The 21,383-nt window shown below is 41.8% G+C and overlaps 1 protein-coding gene across 3 annotated transcripts; it reads right to left on the reverse strand.

Annotated features, from left to right (window-relative positions):
• Positions 1 to 596: 596 nt before the first annotated feature.
• On the reverse strand, positions 597 to 21,194 carry synpo2a (synaptopodin 2a). Of its 3 annotated transcripts, XM_080486807.1 has the most exons (4): positions 20,964 to 21,194; positions 13,684 to 13,835; positions 11,311 to 12,086; positions 4,645 to 9,580 (listed from the first exon to the last, which is right to left on the reverse strand). In XM_080486807.1, exons 1-4 carry the CDS (start codon positions 21,069 to 21,071, stop codon positions 5,853 to 5,855), a joined length of 4,764 nt encoding a protein of 1,587 aa, XP_080342933.1. In that variant the 5' UTR covers positions 21,072 to 21,194; the 3' UTR covers positions 4,645 to 5,852. The 3 variants fall into 3 exon arrangements, with proteins under 3 accessions (XP_080342935.1, XP_080342933.1, XP_080342934.1); XM_080486808.1 differs by lacking the exon at positions 4,645 to 9,580 and having other exon boundaries at positions 10,984 to 12,086; XM_080486809.1 differs by lacking the exons at positions 4,645 to 9,580; positions 13,684 to 13,835; positions 20,964 to 21,194 and adding an exon at positions 597 to 2,769 and having other exon boundaries at positions 11,311 to 11,816.
• Positions 21,195 to 21,383: the final 189 nt, after the last annotated feature.

The raw sequence follows: 21,383 nt of genomic DNA on the forward strand, positions 1-21,383 counted from the left end.
TAAATGTAATTTATGTCCTCATTTCTTGACTTGGTAAAAGAGACAAATAAATGGAGGCAGTTTACAGCGCACCGCATTTAATGAGAGCATAAGGTTCAATGTTAGAAGAAACATTGTTTGTTTTTTTTTCATTTCAGTCATTAAATAGGAAAGTACCACAAACCACACAGATAGGATTGAATATTTAAAAAATCATGTGTTGTACAATTGGCTGTAATGTTCAACTTCAAGCTATCCTCTTTAAAAAAGCATTTGAATTCTACAAAGTGTTTTCCAAACTGAAATTGGAAGGGAAATAATTCTGTTTATCATCTCCCTCCGCGCCCTTATCTCTCACTCACTAATGGTTCAGCTACAGTGGGTACCCACTGTCATTATGTAACCGGTCACCATGGGAACAGCCCCCCCGCCCCCGCCACCCCCCCACCCCCCCTCTCTCCACTCCCCCCACCAGCCCCCTCTGCTGTGTATGGAGTGACTAGTCAAGACACCACATCACACAAGAAGCATCATGGGATGGTACAGCAAGCAACAAATGGCCCAAAGCAAAGTGTTTCAAGCTCGGAATAGAAAGAAAAAACAAAAACACACAGTGCAATTTCTGAAATTGTGTGATTTGCTTGTTTTTATTTTGCAAAATGCTCAGTGTGAATCTATATTAGAATCAATGTGTAACAGAAATTGATTACCGGCTTCGCCATGACCGTAATATGTGCTGTTTGATTTCAAGCAACGCAGTGACATCCTCATGGATTAGCTACTGCAAATACGAACGACAGGAGTGGAGACGCCACCTTAAGCCATAAATCTTCATTTTGTTCAATCACATTTGGACATTATGTATACTCTGTGGAAATACAAACTAGCTTTAGTTTTTAAAAAATGACTATATGTCTATAGCAAAAAGCCCAAACTAGATATTAAGCCACAATCCCATTACATTCTATGAGTAAATCTCCTATTCCCAGTAAACCACTGATAAACTAAAAGAGTCATTACTGTGGTCATAATTAGGATTTATCAACATTCAGCAATTCAACTTTCACTCCCAGTTAAAACTCCATTATCTTCCACAATAATACATCTACTATTTACCCATAATGTGGACTGCAATGCAGCAAATCACTTGATTGTTTTCCAGGAGCACAACAGAAAGTGTCGGACACTTGAAAGGTCCAACACATTTTCCCATGTCGTTAGTGTCCACACGCTAATGCACTAATTAAAAATGCACCTGACAAATGAGTGAATCAAACTCACTTATCAGAGATTGCATAACAATACGTCTGCCCACAACACGCTGAGTTACAGCACGAACCTCACCCCGAGTTTCTAATGCTTCAGTAATTACATTCTGACACTGAAAATGACTTTCTGCTGTGAAAACAACGCAAACTCTATCCATGCATCATGGTTTTTAAAATCCAACAAAACCAGCATAAAAAAAAGAAGTGTAATAACTGTCATGCTAAATGCATACATTCAAAAACAATAAAAGAAACAATAAACACTTGCAAATACCTAAATACTCCGCTTTATCTCCCGGATTATCCACAATCATTTTCTCTGGACATTATTGTTTTCTGTTTCTTGAAAGATCAATTGAGCGTCAGGAGCCGTTATACAATCACAAATCTTCTCCACACTGTATATAACACATGTACATTGATGTTCATTCAATAATCATTCGTTACAACCTACTCAGTCCACCATCTTATGAACTCCAGGCCCACTTCAGTGTATTTACCAACTAAAAATAAACATTGTTATAATCACCATAGACAAATCAAAGTAATGCTTTTGTTTCTAATTTGATTACAGCATAAAACATAAATGATTTTACTTGAAAGATTTGATAGAGAAGATATAGCTGCAAAAGTAGTATGTAGTATCATAGCAAAACCATGAGAAAAGAAAATCCCATATTACACTTATATTACTTTTTGTTTTAATTCTTTAAAATTCTCGTTTTGGTTCTTTAAAGTCATAGGGCTGAGTTTTGAATTTGAGCGTGGGAGGGAGAGCAAAAAAACAAAAAAAACAACTAGCGGAGTCTATAATGCAACTTATAATGACTTTCTGTGTTGACCCCTGTAAAAAGCATCAGTCAAATGAATGCTTATGCACGCTGTGTGTTATGGAAACTGTCAGCATTTTACTCATTAAAAACCACTCAGGCTGAGTTGTATCCTACCGCCTCCAGCTCCATGTGTTGCTGGTATACACAGACTTGTAAGCTTGTGTTCCCAGTGGCCTCTGGCACTCAGAGGAAGACACAGAGGCCCCCAGGTTTGACCTTTGATTCTGCCACTGTCTGGGCAGGGAACTGTAACCAGCATGACCGGACACAGGGCTCCTTGCTGGGGACACAAATGATGGAATGGGAGCTCGGCTCTGACTGCGGCTCTGGCTCGGGCTCCAAGTGTGGCTGCCTGTTTTCTGCGGGGCCTGGTAAGAAACCCTGGACTTCCACTCTATCGGAGGCCTGGGAAGCATTTTGCGCTGGGCTGCCAAGCGGACATTTGAAGCGAGGGTTTGCTGGAAGTTCTGGAAAGTGAATGCTTCATCTATGAGGCCCAGGGGATTCCGAGAGGCAGCCTCCCAGGGTGTGAGGGGTTTGCGGCCTTGTTCTAGCCAGGACGTCTGCCTTGCCGGGGGAGTTGTGGAGGCCCAAGCTGGAGGCCGAGGGGAGGAAGAAGCTGAAGATGACTTCTGGCCTATGGATGGCACTCTGGCTGGTGGCGAAAGGGAGTAGCTCCTGCCAATTGCCTGTAGAGAAGGATCCAGACATGTTTATTTTAGTAAGGGTTCATTTTTGTTTGGCTGACTGGCTCTTTGGCCAAATCAGCCTGGAAAAGACAAGCTGCTTCCCAACACACTTCTAAATGCTGTAATGCTTTTAAATCATATTTGACATTTGAAAATGCACTTTGTTATTGCATGGGAATGTATAAATAACTATTGATGCTATCCCAAATAAATAAATGTGAAAACAGCCATTAGCTTCATGGAGACTTATTGAAATACTTTTTGTGGGCTTATACTTCCACTCCACTATAATTGATCCAAGCAGAATGAACTGTCCTCTTATTTCTTACTTCATGAGCATTCACAGTAACCCAAATGCAGCTTTTTATGATTTCTGCTTAACCTGACAGCGACACTTTGAAAGAGCTAAAACATGACAAGTGCAAAGTGCTCAACAATCAAGACCTTCCTACCAAGACTGCAAAGAGTGAAAAAAGCAACAGCTTAAGTAGTGTCCAGTGTGGCAAAATAGTCTTTGGAATATGGCTGACATGAAGAAAAGGGCAGTGCTGCCATCATCTGGTGAAAGGTGTGAACTGTCAACATATGGCGCAAAGAGGTACAAATAAAAGAATGAGAATATAATGGAGTGCATTCGTGAAAAGATAAATGCTTAATGAATCAAAAAGGAATTGAGTTTTGGCTGACTCAGCCATCAGTCAAGCCGCAAATGTCTTCAACGGTGTTACCCTGATAAATGAAAGAATGCATGAGCAGATTTCCAGACAATCTGAGGACATATTTTCATTTCAGACTAAGGATATTGTCTCGATGACTCGATTTCTGCATTGCTTATGTGTGCATTCATTTTGAAGAAGACCACACAGTATATCTTACAAATGGTGCAGAGCAATATAAATTGTGCTCATGATGTTTTGCATAGAAAGTTTTTCATTTAGGGACAGATGTTCAAAATAGCCTACATAAGCAGACATGTTAGAGCCCTGCTTATGTAGATTTACGGTATGGCCAAGGGTACAAGTCCATAAAAAGTAAATTTGTGAGGCACGGGATCTATCTATATGTAAAGCACAACCCCTAATATTTTATTCAGATTAAAACAAAATAATAGTAATAGGTTTGAATGTTGTGTTGTGTCAGCAAATGTTCACCACTGTGACCTATAAATGTAAACTCCAGTTTTGAATTTAGAAATGTGTTTAAATCAAATTCTCGAAAAACAAAACAAAAAACCTTGCGAATGTGAGACTGTCATGAGAGCAAACTGAAAAACAAGTAAACAAGCTGAACTGAAGACGTAACGAGTGCATGAGCGGGATCGATTTTCTCCAGATATAGCTTCAAAAAAAATCGGTCAAGTCAAAGCACCATTTGATTAAAACTTCCACTTAACAAATCACTGCCCCTTTGGAAAATGCATGACACAACACGGATATACATTTCAGCAGGCAGGGGCCCACTCACTCCATGCCCAGAATTAACCAATGAGGTCACAACAAAGTCAGGAATCTAATAATACCCTTCAGAAATGCATCATCAGGTAGTCATTCTGCAGGAATGTGCTCGACTAGCACTCACCTCAGCGGCTACAAAAGTAGGTTATTTGGATAATGAGGTGTATCTGGTTGATAACTGACAGGTTCTTTGTAGTGTATGGACAGTTTTTTTAATGTTATTGTTGAAAACCGATTTTGTTTTGAACCTGTGGGTGTAAAAAAAAAAGACAAAACTGTTATGTGAGGGCTGTGGTATACAATAACTGTCAGCGCTTTAGGTACATGTGCAAGAGTAGTGAAATTCAGCAGGATGAAAGGAGACAGAAAATAGAGGAGCTCCTGAAAGCATGCTTTAAAGGACAAAAGAAAGAAAACCAAACAAGGATGAAAGACAGTTTAATGGCACTGCAGTGAATGATACAGAAAGTGCACTATAGAAAGAAACACACAAAGAAAAAGGGAAAGGAAGGAGAAAAAAAACACAAAGAATAAAAGTAGTCCTGTACCAAAAATATATTTTTTCCAGGCTGGTTATACTTTCCATAAATCTTATTTGTCCATATACATACAACATCAGTGTCAGTAGAAGATGCATGAAAAATGTCCCAGTAATTATATGGGCTTTTTGCTTTATTCAGGAAGATAAACGTAATGAAGGCCTTAAAGGTAGTAACTTTAACTGGCTTGAGTTAAAATTTAGGCTGACTGTCTGGACCTCAGAACTCCCTCTCACGAGGCAGTTTAAATATAGTGCCTAACATGATGCAACAGCTGGTAAAAAGCTTAAAATAAAACTAACCCACTTAAATAGGAGATATGGAAATAACAGTGAAGAAAGGCACTGAAGAAAAAATATTAATCAAACATTGTGTGTTCAAACAGGCAAGCAGTTCCCTGTTTCAAACAGAACTTCTGTGATTTATGTTCAGAAAATGGGCCAAAATTGTACATTTTTTGTATCATCACTAAACCTGACAGAAAATGTTTCCTTTTGATCAGTATTATTACAGCTCCATCAACTTTCCCACAAACCGCTATACCTTCCCACAATTTAACATTAACTTCATAGAACTTTTTAAAAAATATAGATTTTAGCAGATAGTTATTTCTCATTTGTTTAGGACTTGTGATACAAGGGGACATTTAGCATTTTATTCTTTCCCAAAAATAAATCTACTTCCATTTTTGACCATCTGATACACTTTACTTTTAATTTCTATTTTTTCCCACTCAGCTATCATTTCATAATGAGTTATACGCTTCCCTACATTCATTCAAACCATCAACTTTAGATTCTTTTGAGTAAAATTGCGACAATTTCAGTAACAAATCCTAACAATTCACTCTTTTATGTTTGATTAAATATACTTACATCCCATACCTATTGTAAATGTGTCAGTGATGCGTTTTTACTCTGGCTTTCAAAAATTTGAAATCATTAAGCTCTGCCCCACGAAACTAACCAGAGCACATAATCACTGCAAGAGCAAATTTAATGGGCTCAAAATAATCCACATGTCAGTAGAAGTTAGGAGCACCAGCCCTTTGATTCAAGGTGGCCTCAAGCAAGTCATGATTCTATGAGAATCACTCTTTATCAACTGCTGTGGGCTTCCACACCTGAGCTGAGCTCTTTTTAGCTGTGAACTTAGGCTTAGGAGCAGCAGCTGCAGTGTTGCCACCAGATGCAGATTCAGGCCGAGCAGCCACGGAGAAACTTGGAGCAACATAGTTGCTGGTGAGCTGTGGCTGGTAAGGCGCAGAGGGAGTTGCCAGATAGGGAGGGCTATGGGCTGGCTGGTAAGCAGCCTGTAATGGCTGCGGGTGTTGGTAAGGACCATTTGGAGACTGAGGGGCTTGGGGATTATAAGCAGGTGGAGCAGGTTGTTGATACGGTTGGTTATATGCTTGCTGGTATGGAACACCAGGAGGCTGCTGATAAGGATTTGGAGGGGGGTAAGCATTAGCCTGGTTTTGCTGATAGGGCCCACTGTGCATCATGGGCTGTATTGGCATGCCATAGCCTTGTTGGGGGTATGGGCCACTAAATGGCCCAGTTGGCTGCACAGGTGGCATTTGCTCATATTGAACTGGTTGATTTTCACAGGGTGGATTTGGAGGTGAGCTTGGTTTAGGTGCAGGTGGTTTGTCAGCCTCTGGGCCAAAGATAAAGAGTGAAGAACGTAGCTGATACGGTTGATGTTTCATAACATCTATAACACTGAGGGGTTTAGGAGCAGGCTTCTGTTTCTCTTTGTTTTTCTTTGCTTTGGTTGAAGGGCTACTTGAAGGGGGCTGCTTTGTTGCTCCTGGGGGATAAGATGGGGACTGAATAGGATTATATGCCCGTGTAGGTGGAGCACGTACATTTGAAGTGTATTTCCACTCATTCGGTAAGGAAGCAGCTGGTGATGCTGATCGGCTTGCCTTGTTTGCTTCCACAGTCTCTGAGTCGACAACAAACTTCTCCATGCGAGACTGTCTTTTGGCGAACATATCAGCTCCTTTCCCTCGGACGATTGGCATCTCAATAGCAGAGCCTGCAGATGATGGGTTAAGGACAGTGGCCATTGGGTTGATAGGAGATGAAGCTCTTTGACCAACAGTAAAAGAGTGTAATCGCTGTGGTGGTGGAGGAGGGATCCTGTTTTGTGGGGCATTTTGAGGTGCATGCCACAGTTTTGGAGAAGGTTGAGTGTTGGGGGTTGGAACACTGACAGGTGTTTGCTGTGACTGCGGTGTCCACGTATTCACAGGTGTCTGGGGCTGTGTTTGAGCTGAGGACCATGTATTCATTGGTGGTTGTGGTGGAGTGTTTGAAGTGGGCTGCTGCCAGCTTGGCTGTGGTGTAGGCTGTTGTGGAGCTGGTTGGACCCAGGGTGGCTGACTCTGGGCTTGGGGTTGTTCTTGGCCCCAAGAATGCTGACCATGTTCCGGAGGGGGTTGAGCCCATGGAGGTTGAGATTGAGCCTGGGCAGGTACTGGTGCCCATGGATTCAAGCTGGCTTGAGGCTGAGCTTGAGCTTGAGGCTGTGCTTGAGGCTGTGCTTGTGATCCTTGGATCCAAGGTGGCTGAGCATGAGCTTGAGCTTGAGGCTGTGCTGGAGGCCATGCATTTATTGAAGGTTGCTGCTGCTGTTGAGGCTGAGCTGACACCCAAGGAGGTTGAGGTTGACCTGGTGCTTCCGTTTGTGACCATGGTTGTGGCAGAGGCTGATGCTGTGGTTGCTGGGCCCACTGTGGTTGTGGCTGGGACTCTGGCTGAACTTGTTGGACCCAAGGAGGTTGTACTTGGGCTTGTTTCTGGGGTTGTTCCACCCATGGTGGATGCGGTTGAGATTCTGTTTGTGATTGCTGTGTCCATGGGCTTTGGGGTTGCTGCTGCATCGTTTCTTGAGTTTGCGCCCAAGTAGGCTGTATTTGTTGCATGTGGTGCTGCTCATTAGGGTGCGTCCAAGCGGGTTGAACCTGTGACTGAGGCTGTAGTTGCACTTGTGGCTCAGACCATGATGGTTGAACTGGGGGGTTCCAGGTATTTGTAGGCTGTTGAAGCTGCGCTTGGTTCTGAGAAGACTGGCGTGTTACCCACGGTGGCTGTGTTGGGGATTGTCTTGGTGGTGATTCTTGGGGCTGCACTTGAACTTGCTGCCAAGAACTAGAAGATGACTGTTGTTGTACTTGAGCTTGAACTTCACCCCAAGAGGTCACATGAGAAGTCTCAGACTGCAGAGTTGAATTCATATGACCATTTGCCTCCTGAAGAGGTACTTGCAGAGGCTGTTGTTGAGATTCAGGCGCTGGGGAAGTCCACGTGTGCTGTTCTGCAATTGTGCTGGCAGGAGTTTCCTGGGGAGCAGGAGGGGGAGAGGCTTCTGGGGCAGGTGCAGGAGCAGGGGCAGGGGTTGGCTCTAGTTCTGGAGCAGGAATCGCCTCTGCGGTGGGGGCTATAGCAGGTGTGGATAGACTATTTTCAGCACACTGAGGCATGTCCTGGTTGGTTGCTTCCATCTGTGGGGACCAAGGAGGACAGTTGGGGTTGATCGCAGGCTTTGGAGCAACTGGTGGAGGATTTTTGTGTTTAAGTTTTTGTGACTGGAGGAAATTACAAGCCTCAGCTCCAAGACTAAGGTAGTCCTCCTCAGGGCCTGACTCAAAACCCTTTTTATCACTCCTGTTGAGGAGATTCAGCAATGCTGGGTTCGGTGACACCTTCGGGGCTTCCTTAAATGTAAACATGGGTTTGCCAGTGCCCCTCTTTCTTGTATCTGATAAAAAGCCCGTTTTAATAGCGGGAGTAGAGATGCGTTCATCACGAGAAGCTATCTGCTCCTGTTGACCGGCAGAATCTTGATTGGTACCACTCATCGCATGAGCTAAAGGAGTAGCCGCCATGTTTCCAACTGAGAAAGGCTTTGCAGTGCGATTGCTGAGAGAACTCTGTATTTCATTCATTTGATGCTGGACTGTACCGTTGATGTTTGTGGTATAGTGCTGCATATGTTGTTGTTCTTGATGGTATTCTTGCTGTTGCTGATACATTTGCTGTTGCTGATACTGGCTTTGTTCATACTGCTGCTGTTGTAGTTGTTGTTGTTGTTGTTGTTGTTGTTGTTGTTGCTGCTGCTGATACTGTTGTTGGTATTGTTGCTGCTGTTGGTAGTTCTGCTGTTGCTCATAATATTGCTGTTCTTGATATTGCTGATAATGTTGTTGGCTCTGTTGGTGCATATTTACATCCATGTAAGCATGTCCCTCTGTGGAGGCCTGCATATAGGAGTGTTCCAACATCTTCTTTTCAGTCTCTTGCACACTTTCCACAGGAATCCCTTGGCGCCTAAGCTCTTCGTGTTCTGCGGATATCTCATCCATCCTTTGACGCCGTTGGGCAAACATCGCTGCACCCTTTCCCTTGGTTTCTGGCAAACATTCCATCTCTGTTTGATTGTTCAAGTTCCTCTCTATTTCAAGGAGACCCTTGTCCCAGTTTATTGTTAGCACACCCTTGCTACTGTTGGCATTAGTAAGAAGATGTTTGTCTAGAGAACCGTTATGAGCTTCAAGGGTGAATTCAATAGTGGGGATTTCTGATTTGCCGTCTCCGCTTTCCTCGTCGTCGCTGTACTCTGGCTCGTCTTCTCCGGTGCCGTAGCTCACAAGTGTGTACTTCTTTGCCCTCTGACGATGCTTTTTGAACATCAAAACCCCCTTGTTGTTGGGGTTGGGTGGGGCGGCCGTAAGAAGGAGAGCAATCCGTTTACATTTGGACTTGGCCTCCTTCACCTGTTTCTCAGACAGACTCTCACTACGCCTGAGTCCTGTACAGAGAAGGAAAAGAGAGACTTTGGTTTAGAAACAGCTTCGATTAAAGTTTTATTCCTAATTTGAAAATGCCTGAACAGAGAAAAATATTTGATCAGCATATTTTGTTTTAAAAAAATATCTTGAAAGCATTCCTTAGGCATTTATGATGATTTTGTTTGAACTTTTCGTTTTCAAGATCGCTGACTTAAGGACAAGTTCAAGGCAGTCCTTGCTCAAAGTTTGAATTTCTTCTGTAAAAGCAGTTGACTAGTTTATCTAAAATTATGAATGGTATAAAGAAGCTTTTGTCACATGGCTGTCAATATTATCAGAAAAACAAATGCTTATCATATGACACAAACTTATTTTGGTTCAGCCTAATCTAAAAGACTTTTTAAAACACTTACACATTAATCTTTGTTAAATAATTTTTAATTAGTTGCCTCATGAAAACAATACGTTTTAAAAACAAATCCATTGATCAAAGTCAAAGCACAAGCAGCAATGACAGCAACCTATTAATACTACATTATCTGTGGTTGAACCACTCCCAACATGCAACAGCCTGAAAGTGAGGTCATAACTGATTCTTTAACATAGAAATTATCCAGGATGCAAATTCTCAGACTATAAAAAAAGAGTTGTCCCCATCTAGCTGCATACACTACATATTTCTGACAGTATTCCTCTAAATGTGCTCATTTAAATGATCATGCCACATTGACTCATAAGGCAGTAATAAAATGCTGTGGCGCATATCTAATATTCCATTTGTTCACAGAGAATGCTACTACTTTAAATCTGTTTTTCATTCAAGTAACCAGGAATAGGAGCCGGGAAGATTAAAGACAGCTCGCCAGTGTGCAATAAATTTGCCTGGACGAGAGCGTCTTTTCCAGTCCTTATCTGTAACTTGACAAGCTGCCCATTTAAAAATAAAAACACCTTTCTTTCTAAATCAATCTTCGTTTCTGACACAAAAGCCACTACAATAACAAACATCACACCCCAAAACCATTTTCAAACAGTTCAATAATGCAGAGTAATCAGATTAAAAGAAATGAGAAGGCTTCTTAATATTCTTGCAAGACTAACCTGAAGGTGCAGGAGACAGCGGGAGTGAGCAACAGACTCACTATTTTAGCTCAGTTAAAGCACTCAGTTTGAAAGGATCAGGTAACCGTCGAAGGGAAGCACATGCTTGTGTCTGTCAAAGGGCCACTTCTGCAAGCATCATCAGCGTGCTTGTGTTATATTTATGTCATCCACACAGCTCAGACGGACACCTCAGTATTCATATTCACTATTACGCGTCTTTAGAGTAGTTCAAGGAGGTTTTATAATGTAGTGCCGCTCACATATAATACCTTAATGTACTTACGGTTCTTTTTGATTCTATATATTTAGCTTTTGTTTTCAGTCATATCAACAATGTGCTTTGCTTCTATTGCATTGGCACTGACGTTATTCTGAGTAGACCTATGTATCTGCTCACATTCAAAGGAACGAGCTCCCTCATCTAACCTCCAACTGCAGTGAGAGCAGAGACGCATACTATTTTGAGGTGTACACAGACGGGACATGAGGCTTTGGAATGCACACATGTTGACAAATGCAACTTATGGTTGCAGAATAATCTTTAAAAAAAAAAAAAAAGTCTTCTTATTCTCCATACAGTCACACAAACACAGAGAAAAAATTTGCACCAGGAAATTACAAATGGAAATAATCCAGAGGTACTCACTCGCGTGTCTTGCACGATGCTTGTTGGGTTTGTCTCGATCCCCCTCAGAATCAGAGTCCTTCTCTTCCGCTGGAGCCCCCTCCTCTGAGGGAACATCGAATGAGACCGTAAAAGACCCAGGAACACCCTCGTAGTGCCCTCCTCCTCCTTCTTCTTCTTCACTTTGAGATCCAACACTTTCACTGACCCTGGGGCCTCCCACACTCACAATGCCCCTCCCTGATCCTGCTGGCTGCTGGAGAATGACCTCCACCTGGCCCAGCATCGAAGGGGAGCTGACCACCACTCCATGCTGGCCGAGCGGCTCTCTGACAGCAGACGGGACATGATGCGATGTGGTGGTGTGTAGATTGCGAACAGTCTCTTTGGTGAAGAGTCCACCCTCGATCCCGCGGGCGCTCCCAAGAGAGGAACAACCAACATCATCCAAGGTCTGATCAGAAAAGGACACTTGGAGCTCCACCATGTCCCCAGGGGAGAAGCAACGCTGTACCTCGTCATCGTTCTTCTGAAAGTCGGGCTTCTGGTCTTCTTCATCATCAGACGAGGGATTATGTAGCTGAGTCCAAAGCAGCTGCGGCCCCTTTCGGAATTCTGTGTTGCTGTCAGACTCTCCATAGGAGGCTTCATTTTGGGACTCAGATATGTAGAGCTCCCCTGTGAACTGGGATTTGTGTCTTTCAGAAAAGATATGGAGAGTGGTGGTCTCCACAGGCTCACTGGAAGAGGCCCTCTCACCTTCTGATTCACAGTCTTCAGCAGGGATGGAGTGGTATCTTTCAGAATAAGGGGAGAAAACACCAATGAGCAATGTGGCAAATATGTGTTTGTTCATATTAAATCACAATAATGGCACTATGGTCTATTTTTTTAACCAGTGTAGTGATAAATGTTTTACTGAAGGGTAACTATAGTGTTTCAATGCCCCTGGTAAATTCCTACTTTTTCTTTAGTGTCTAACATTGACTAATAGTATTATATTCACACAAATCTGTGATGATCATTTACATGCAACAGCATGCCAATTGGTAATTACTGCAGCTATCGAACCAAAGCCTCTCTTGTGCAGCTGAAGTTGTCAGAGCAATCAAGTAGATTTAATCTTCGTGCAGCAAGTTAATCAAAAAAAGGTCAGGGCACTGAAGTGGAAAGTAATCACGTTTAAGCGTCACTTCCCCTAATTTCTATTGTCAAGGTCAGACTGGAATGGAATAACAGAATGTTATTATCTGTGGCTGCAGTTATTAAAGTGACATCAATTAAACTTTAAAGAAACATCTTGTTTTATGCATGTATTTTTGTATGCTCTCCAGATGTGCAAAAAAAAGATTGGACACTGAAATCTGTGTACATGAATACAAATATTATCAACACAGTTAAACATGCACAGGACTGAACAGGGAGCAATAATGAGAAAGAATAGGTTCACCCCCTGGAAGGAGTTCATATTGGGCTTCATAAAGGAACACTCAGCATTATCTGAGGACATGTCATCCTGATATATAGACTGGCACTGCCAGCCGAGAAATGGCTGAGCAGCTGCATGCCAATCAGACACACAAATCTGTAACACCTTGACTGAGCTGGTCGCAAGGTCAGCGGGGCCGAATCACATCACCTCACCTCACAACAACACAAACAGACACAGAGACACGCGCACATGCAGACAGTCAATGATTCAGTAAGTTATGCAAAAGGCCACTGCTCATAAAACAACATGCTATCTAAATGCTAATACAATGGTGCAATAATAAGTTTGTACTGCTTCTGTGAGCACCAAGGACCTACAGTACAGCGTGGCTCGGCTTTCATGATACACAGACTTCGGAGTGTGGCAAAAGTGCTTTGTGTTTCACCATATTTCACAAACCGTAAATCTGGCAAGAGGGAACAGAGAGAAGTTTTGAAGAAAACCACATCACGACTGTCCATCCATCTATCTTTTATATCCAATTCATTTGAGTCAGGGTCGGACGGAGCTGGAACTGATTCTAGCTGACAATGGGCAAAACTCAGGGTTCACCCTGGACAAGTCACCAGTAAATCACGGGGCTAACGCGAAAAGACAGACCATCATTCACACACCTATGGGCAATTTGAAGAAACCAATTAACCTGACCTTACAACAGTGGTGCAATTAATTCTGGAAAGAGTTTGGAAGGCCAAGTCACAAGTTTTTCTCAGTTCTGCTCAATATAAATATGTTTGAAGTCAGATGTTTCTGCTCTGCAACAGTGACGTTCTGGTATTTCTTTCCATGTTTTGACTGGTGATAGTGATTCAAATTTATATCTTCAAACCAATTCATGGCATTTCATTGATGCTGCTCAAAATTGTACATCATTTGAGCTCACAATTGGTTTCTTGCACTACCTTTTAACAAGCAACTGCAGGCAGTCAATGGAAGCATCGATGAGTGCAAACGCTCGCACGAGGGTGAGATCAGCGCACGGCTCCCCGTTGATCGACACCGCCTCATCACCATCTCGTACTCCAGCCAAGAAGGCATGACCATCCTCCTCCACCTGCGGGAGAGAAAATTGTAGTAGATGGATCAAAAGCAGAGATCACGTGACTCCATGTCTGCTGGTACCGCATCAGCTCTTCACAAACAGCATGACGGGAGCAGTGTCAGTTCATACTGTGCACAACAAGAGCACAAATAAAGGAAAGTGCAAACTTTGCAGACAAAGGACATGAGCAGCTGTACAGTGGGGATGCCCCAAGTGTTCGAGCTGCCCTTTAACCTTCACACATTGCCCAGATCTGACAGTGCAGCTATTTACAGAAAGCCAAAATAAATCATGTCTGAAATGTTGTCAGTTGCTGAGGTCAGAAAACAGAAACGTATCCACGGGTCAGCGTCACACCATCCATTTTCATCTGGGAAATCAAGAGGACAATAGTATTTGTTGGTATTGAGGAGATAGGGAAAATTCCTTCCTAGCTCTATAGAATAAAATGGGCCTTTCTCCTCAAAATGAATAAAATAAATTGACAATGACAGTTGTCTATATTTCACACAAAGCTTTAATGTCTCTTGATGTGTATTGCAGACTATATTATTATGATTTCATATATAGTTATGAGAGATCTGTGAAGTTGTTGAGCAGCTAATCAACAGTTTGCACAAGTCACACTACAAAGTGCAAACACTTCTTGTGCATTTAATATCAAAACGGACACATTTTGCCTTGAATTTTACCGGCAATTCCGCTTATTATAGCTGTAGGCCAGTTCTGTGCAGATCCATTTAAAGGGCACCTCTTTACACAGTTAAAGTAATGACTGATGGTTTCATTTTCCTGTAATTGGTTCCTGAAGCCCATAAAACGGTTCATTAATATAAGGATTTAATAAGGAGAAATAGCTCATAAATTCTGCACAAAAGGCCACTTATACAGCTGGGGGGATGAATTATTACTTGAGTACTGTGCAATTAGATTACATGTTGTCAGGAAATGTGTGAAGATGTTTAGTCAATATCACAATTGCAAAACCTCGGAGAAATGCATGAGGCTTGCAGCACTTTCAACACCTTTCAGAATATGAATTTCAGTGATGCATCCACTTTGTCAGCCAAAAGAGAAAAACTAAATCGCATCGACAAATTGAAAATACTCTGAGCATAAAGAAGTCATGTCTCTACATGTCCACCTGCATCTGCACTTATTCCGCTTAAGCAGGGGTGTCAAATTCATTTAGGTGCATGAGCCTCATGCAGCTCAATTTCATCTCGAGTGAGCAAACCTGTTAACTGGCAGCATAATGATAATCTTAACAAAATTATTTTTTTTAACTACTCCCTTGTTCCAATTTATGGAAAAACTTTATATTTCATTTACTATCTTAAAAAATCCAAGTTGGATAGTCTGAAAAAAGGAACATGACATTTCAACATCATGTCATTTCTAATTGTGGCTCCAGGTGCAGAATACAGTGAACTGTCAAAGTACAAGTTTAGCATTTTTAAAACCTTCAGCATGCATGTTTTTAGAAATTCGCCCTCAAAATATAGATTTGAGTATGACCACTTGGCTAGATGTCTTTTGACAACCTCTGGAAATACATTAGCTGAAACAGTCACTTTTATTAAAACATTCCAGTCATTGTCTCAGTGAATTCCCAGTAAATGTAGTTGACCCCTGTCCTCAAGGATCCATGCACAAGTTTGACAGATTTGCAACAGTGACAAGTGGAATTAGTTCAGCAGCACACCATTTAACCAAACCACCAACTGGTTTTCTTTGTTTATTTGGTTAATGGAAAATATACATAGAAATACTTTAAAAAAAAATTCAAAAACTTAAATTTCAGGAGAAGACAATAAACTACATTCACCGTTTGTTAATGTACTTATATAATATATGAAGTAAGCCTTTTGGTTTTCCAGTCACACATTACAGCATTAAAATCTGGCTAAACACTGCAGGTCTTGATACTTTACTTGCAGTAATGCACCTCGGCCACTAGAGGGGGATATGCACTTGTGTTTTTCTACTCATGGAGGAAGACGAAAAAGCGTGAAAAAAAGACAACATATAGTTAACACATAATAGACATATTATGAAGATAGTGTGTATTCCAACTGCAAAACATAAATTCAGATGTTTGATCTGTTAGAGAAATAGTCAAACTGGGATCGGAAAATATTCAGATTCTACATTAGTTTGCATGCTTGCCATTGTTCTTGCTTTGATATCATGTCATATCATCCGATTACAATCAAACAAAAGCAAACAATCCAGCACATCAATACCAAGACCACCATGCAAAAGTGACTTAAGTACAAGTCAAATATAAAGCAACAGGCCGGGCCATAAAATGGGCCTAAACTCACCATGTATACAAAAATACTTTACGAGTTACATTATAGAGCTGGTGGGTTTGAGATAAACGCCCCCACGATCCACCTCCAGTTTTAGGAGTTTAGAGCGTGCACAACAAGCCCTATAAGGCCGTTCGTGTGTCTGTCCACAGGGACTCACCTCACTACAGGGAAGATGGTTTTGTCAGGAATGCCAAAGCAACCCACCCATGCTCCAAAAAAGGAGGGGAAACGTTTGTCGTTGCTTTAGCTGACAACTCAAAGATCACACAGTCCCGCAACAATCAAAGGAGACACAGCCCATCTGGTGTGTCAGTTATATATATATATATATATATATATATATATATATATATATATATATATATATATATATATATATATATATATATATATACTGAAAGAGATGACAGGGAAACTCTCTGGTAGGTGTCAGAAGAAAAGAGCATGAGCAGTCTTGGCCCCGTTTTCCAAATAAAGTACTTCCCAAAATGATTGTCCTCATTATCACATTGACTGCTGACATCAAGGGGGGGGGGGGGGGGGGGGGGGGGGGGGTGTAATTAAACAGCACCGTACGGCTGGGCAGCCCATTTTCAAATGATCTATTTAATAGCCTTAAACACAACAGAAAATCACAGGAAATCCAGGAGCGCATGACGCGGCTGCATGGCTCAGGGCAGTTCCTGACTCTCACAGCTTCGAACAATTATGTTTTCACATTTCAGGCAAATATTTTCCAGCTGCCTCGCAGGTAAGGTTCACGCCATGTAGGAAGATTTCCAGTCAATGTCTTCATTCGCTCTACTGTTCTTGTGAGAGCAGAGAGGATGGCCAGAGGTGAGCCGGAGGAGGCAGTCACTGACACGATAAGGCCGCTATTACAAATGTTTTCATCTGTATATTTTCTTTTTAATGTATTGGATTCCCAGTTTGAGTCTGTCTGTGCAGTGTGTGCATGTTCTCCACAGTTCAAAAAGCATGTGTTTAAGGTTAATCATTGCATCTAAAAATCTAATTTAAGTGTGTGTATCTGTCTCCCTGTGTTGGACGGACCCTGTAGTAGGATATAAGTGTCTTGTCTTCACCAATAGTCAGCTGAGAATGGCTCCAGCCCACACAAGTCTGAGTTGTAAAGTGGTTAAAAAGGATGAACTGATGGAAGATGAACTTTACATTTTGCTTGTTGCACTTCAACGATAAAGACTTTGTGAATTATTATCTCAAAATAGAACCTTTCATTAATTGTTCTGGCATGATTCCAAATACATGAACAGTATACTTACAATAATAATGACTATTTTTCTATCAAAATATTCTGTTACGTACAGAGGGCTGAGTAAAAACGTTTCCTCCATCAATGACCATGGACTTAAATGTCAAATGTCAATAAATGCTGGAATGACACAATCAACAACCGAATTACAAATGAAATGCATCCAGTTATAAAATATAAAGTGTAATTGAAAGTAGGTTTTGGGTTTGATATATTTGGGTATAGATATTTTAAAAAAAAAGGTCCAGTGAGTTGAATGGCTGCTGTCGATAATGCACTGCAGTTAAAACGTAACTCCTTTTGCAAAGAGCAATTTGCGCTTTCGCCTGAACGCTCATTCAACGAAAGCACGCTCACTCGCAATTTACTACAATTCATGCAATGTAACAGTAGTTAGTTGAGTGAAAATATTCAAATCTTCATCTACATCTGCTGGTTTGTCTGATCGGGGTTCGACTGTCTCCTCCTTGGTTGACGCTGGGCATAGAGCACGCACAACCTACTGCTCGGGCAAGTGAACACAAACTGGTGGAGCCATGGCCCGGATTAGTCAGGCGGTATGGAGAAAATAACGGCCGTCATCACCTCCGGTCACTGCCTTCTCCCAGGCTCTGACTGGAAATGGTTTTGCTGAGAAGCGCAATGCCAGAACTGCAGTGACACAGAGAGAGCTGTGGAGCACTTTGTCTTTTGGGTTGAGGGGGAAAGAATGACTGAGGCGGTGGCATTTCGCTGATTGCTTGGCAGCTTAATAAGGTTCCTATGGTGAACTGTTAGGCCAAGAGCATCACAAACAACAGCCCCTTTTCGCCTCACAAATAATTCTATAATTCTACAATTTAAAGAGATTGGGAATTAAATCAATCCTTCATGGGAAGTTTCTAACACTGGGAATGTCACAGAAATTAAGATTTGTTTGTCTTTTACCTGTCCGCAACTGATCTGCATGTACGCATGTTCAATACCAGGATGGCATACCTCTGTAAATAAACCGTCGTCTACATGTTTTCTCAGAAAATTATTGTTGTTACTCATAAATCACAATGTCAGAGTTTTTTTTCTCTTTTTCTCATGGAGAGCTGCATTGTGCGGTTTCTGCAACTTTAAAAATAAAGTGACCTCATCAACTTTGTACTGATGCCAAGACTCCAAGATGAGAAGGAAAATACAACCTCCCTTATATGGAAAGAACCTTTTAGGAGTGGAGAGCCCGTGCTCTGACACTGCACCGCTTGTCAGTACGCACAACAAGCACTTTTCCTTCAGAAAACAAAACACAGTTTCCACTACAGAAGCTTTAAAAAACGCAGTTCGTCTGCAGTTTGAGCTTCGGGGCGTGTGTCGTGATCTTGGCATGTTTGCTTTCAGACATTTTAAAGATTTAAACTAACACACTTGGCTCTGTGTCTTACCCACAAGAAGAGTTTGAAGGTACGCTCAGAGTTATGCTTTCCAGATGAGGTACACTGAGAACCCTGCATGTCCTGTTGCATATGCACCATATGTAGCTACTTTGCTTTAATAGGCCCATTCTTTTAATGCTGTGTATTCACAAGAGTCTTACGTAACACACGAGAACACTTCAGTGGCCACACTGCACTGTCAACAGCACATTTATGGCTGCATTTAAACAATTAATTTCACAGGAAAATTACAACTTAAAGAGGCATAAGAAGCACGGGGGGCAATCATTCATATGTAGAGGGACAACTGAGCCATATCGTCATTGTTTTGTTAACTATACTGACGGTTGTTGCCGCTGTTGGCATGCCCTCCTGAAAGGGTTATATGAGCTCATGTGCAGTAACTTTTCTATAGTACTGTTATACTATGTGAGACTTTATGGTGTGTTTTTACAATGAAAATTAACAGGATTTTATTTGCTATGTCTGTACGGGATTTAGTTGTAAAAAAAACAAACAACCCTTTTAACACACACACACACACACACACACACACACACACACACACACACACACACACACACACACACACACACACACACACACACACACACACACACACACACACACACACACACACACACACACACACTATATATAGGTCGATATTACAATGAAAGTCAGGAATGAACATAACAATTGTGATTTGGAAGCAGGTGAAGCATTGAAGGGCTCTGTTGGTGTTTTCAGAGTCTCTGAAGCTTTCTCTAACGGGAGCTTTGATGTTGCAGGAATGCAGCTGAAGAAAAATGTTTACACATTCACTACTTGGACGACAAGTTGACGAGTGATCTGTACAACCTAGGTCGTCGCCAACATAATTTAGGATACCATATATAGAGCCGCAGCAACTCTTAACAGTGAGGACACTTAGGTTTTACCTCTGTCAATGTACAGATGCTGTAAAATACAACAGAAAGTACCTAATGCATGAGAAAATTAATGTATATCTGCAGCACAGAGATTTCCCTGTTAGTAGTTAAGATATTTACATCCAAATGCATGCACTGTAAATCAGACTAGGTTAATGAGGCCAATTCTCTGAACATTTACATTGAAATCAATTGATAAGGAGAAGCTGCATATCATCATATGTCCTTTTATATCTGGAGTATAACTTGCTTGCCTCCTCATTTGAGTCATTTTAATGCTATAGAGACCAAGCTTTCCTAATGTCAATCATGCCTTGCAGTGTGTGTGTGCATTTGTATGTATTTATCTCAGATGAAAAAAATACTTTGAATTAACTCTAAATGCTCTTCCAGCAAACCGATTAGTTAAAGCAATATGAATATTCTGCAATATACAGCTGTAAGTTTTCTTCTTGCAAAAATGTAGCATGGTGACAAAGGGATGAAAGTATAAAGAAATGCAAGGCCAAACAACTCACCTAAAGTTCTGAGGACTATCCATCATGATATCCATCACAATACGCACAATAAAGCTTGCTGTGCATCATGAAGAGTGCTCGCTCACACAAGATTCACCAACATCATCATTATTCCCTGAATAGCAGCCCAACTCACTGCCATGTACTTCGGGTGTTTATACATCAAAACTCATTTCACCATTAGAAAGTTCTTTTAAAGTAACATCTGCACAACATGATCACAGCTGAACGTGTAAGACAGCTCTTTGCGTCGCCTTTCAAACTTTGCGCACACAACCTTTTCCTCTTCAGGTGAGGTGCTGGCCAAAACAACTGCTTTGCCTTCTTGCTGAAGTCTTCGTGAGTGATAACAGATCACATTGCCCTCAGATTCACACTCTCTTGGCCTTGACCATATAAGGGTGCTGAGGAATCTCAGCAGAACACGGCCAGCGCGCACAAAAATGCTGCGACACGCGCAGCTCCGGTTAAATTCTATCCCACGAGCGAACTCAACTTGTTCACTTTCAGGACAAATAACCAGAAAAAAAAAAAACATGCTTTGCATGATCCCAAGAAACATTATTTAAAACATCAACTTGCTGAGAAAGTCAGACATTCTCAGATGTTCATTACTAACATGAACATAATCCTGCTATGTTTTGATTATTTTTTATTTAATCTTTTTTAATAAACCTAACACCCCACGAGATGTACCTGTGAAACAAGGAATGGTATGTAGGTGTCCCCCTCGCCCTCTCTCAGGGTGAATCCCCAGGGTGCGCACCCGCGCAGCGTCACGCAGATGTAATCTCCGGTGCCCATGCTGCACGCGGCTCCTCAGCCAAACTTCCAGGGCGCGCTCATCGAGCTGCTGTCAGCCACACCAGCAGCACTTTACAAAAACCACCAGCACTACTGCACCGCTGTATAATCCCCATCATCTGAGCTGCTCTCCCCGAGTCCAGCCCGTTTTGGAGACGTCACGGCGCACAAGGCCCGCCTGCAGGCGTCGCGTGCAACTGGTGGTTAAAATAGATAAATAAATAAATAAAAGACCTGGGTGAGCTCGGAAATTACGCTCGTGTGTAACATTCCCGGGACGTGTTGCATCCTAAACAGCTAGTTAACAAATTC

The sequence above is a fragment of the Lipophrys pholis genome, assembly GCF_963383615.2.
Source record: "Lipophrys pholis genome assembly, chromosome: 18".
Taxonomy (NCBI): Eukaryota; Metazoa; Chordata; class Actinopteri; order Blenniiformes; family Blenniidae; genus Lipophrys; species Lipophrys pholis.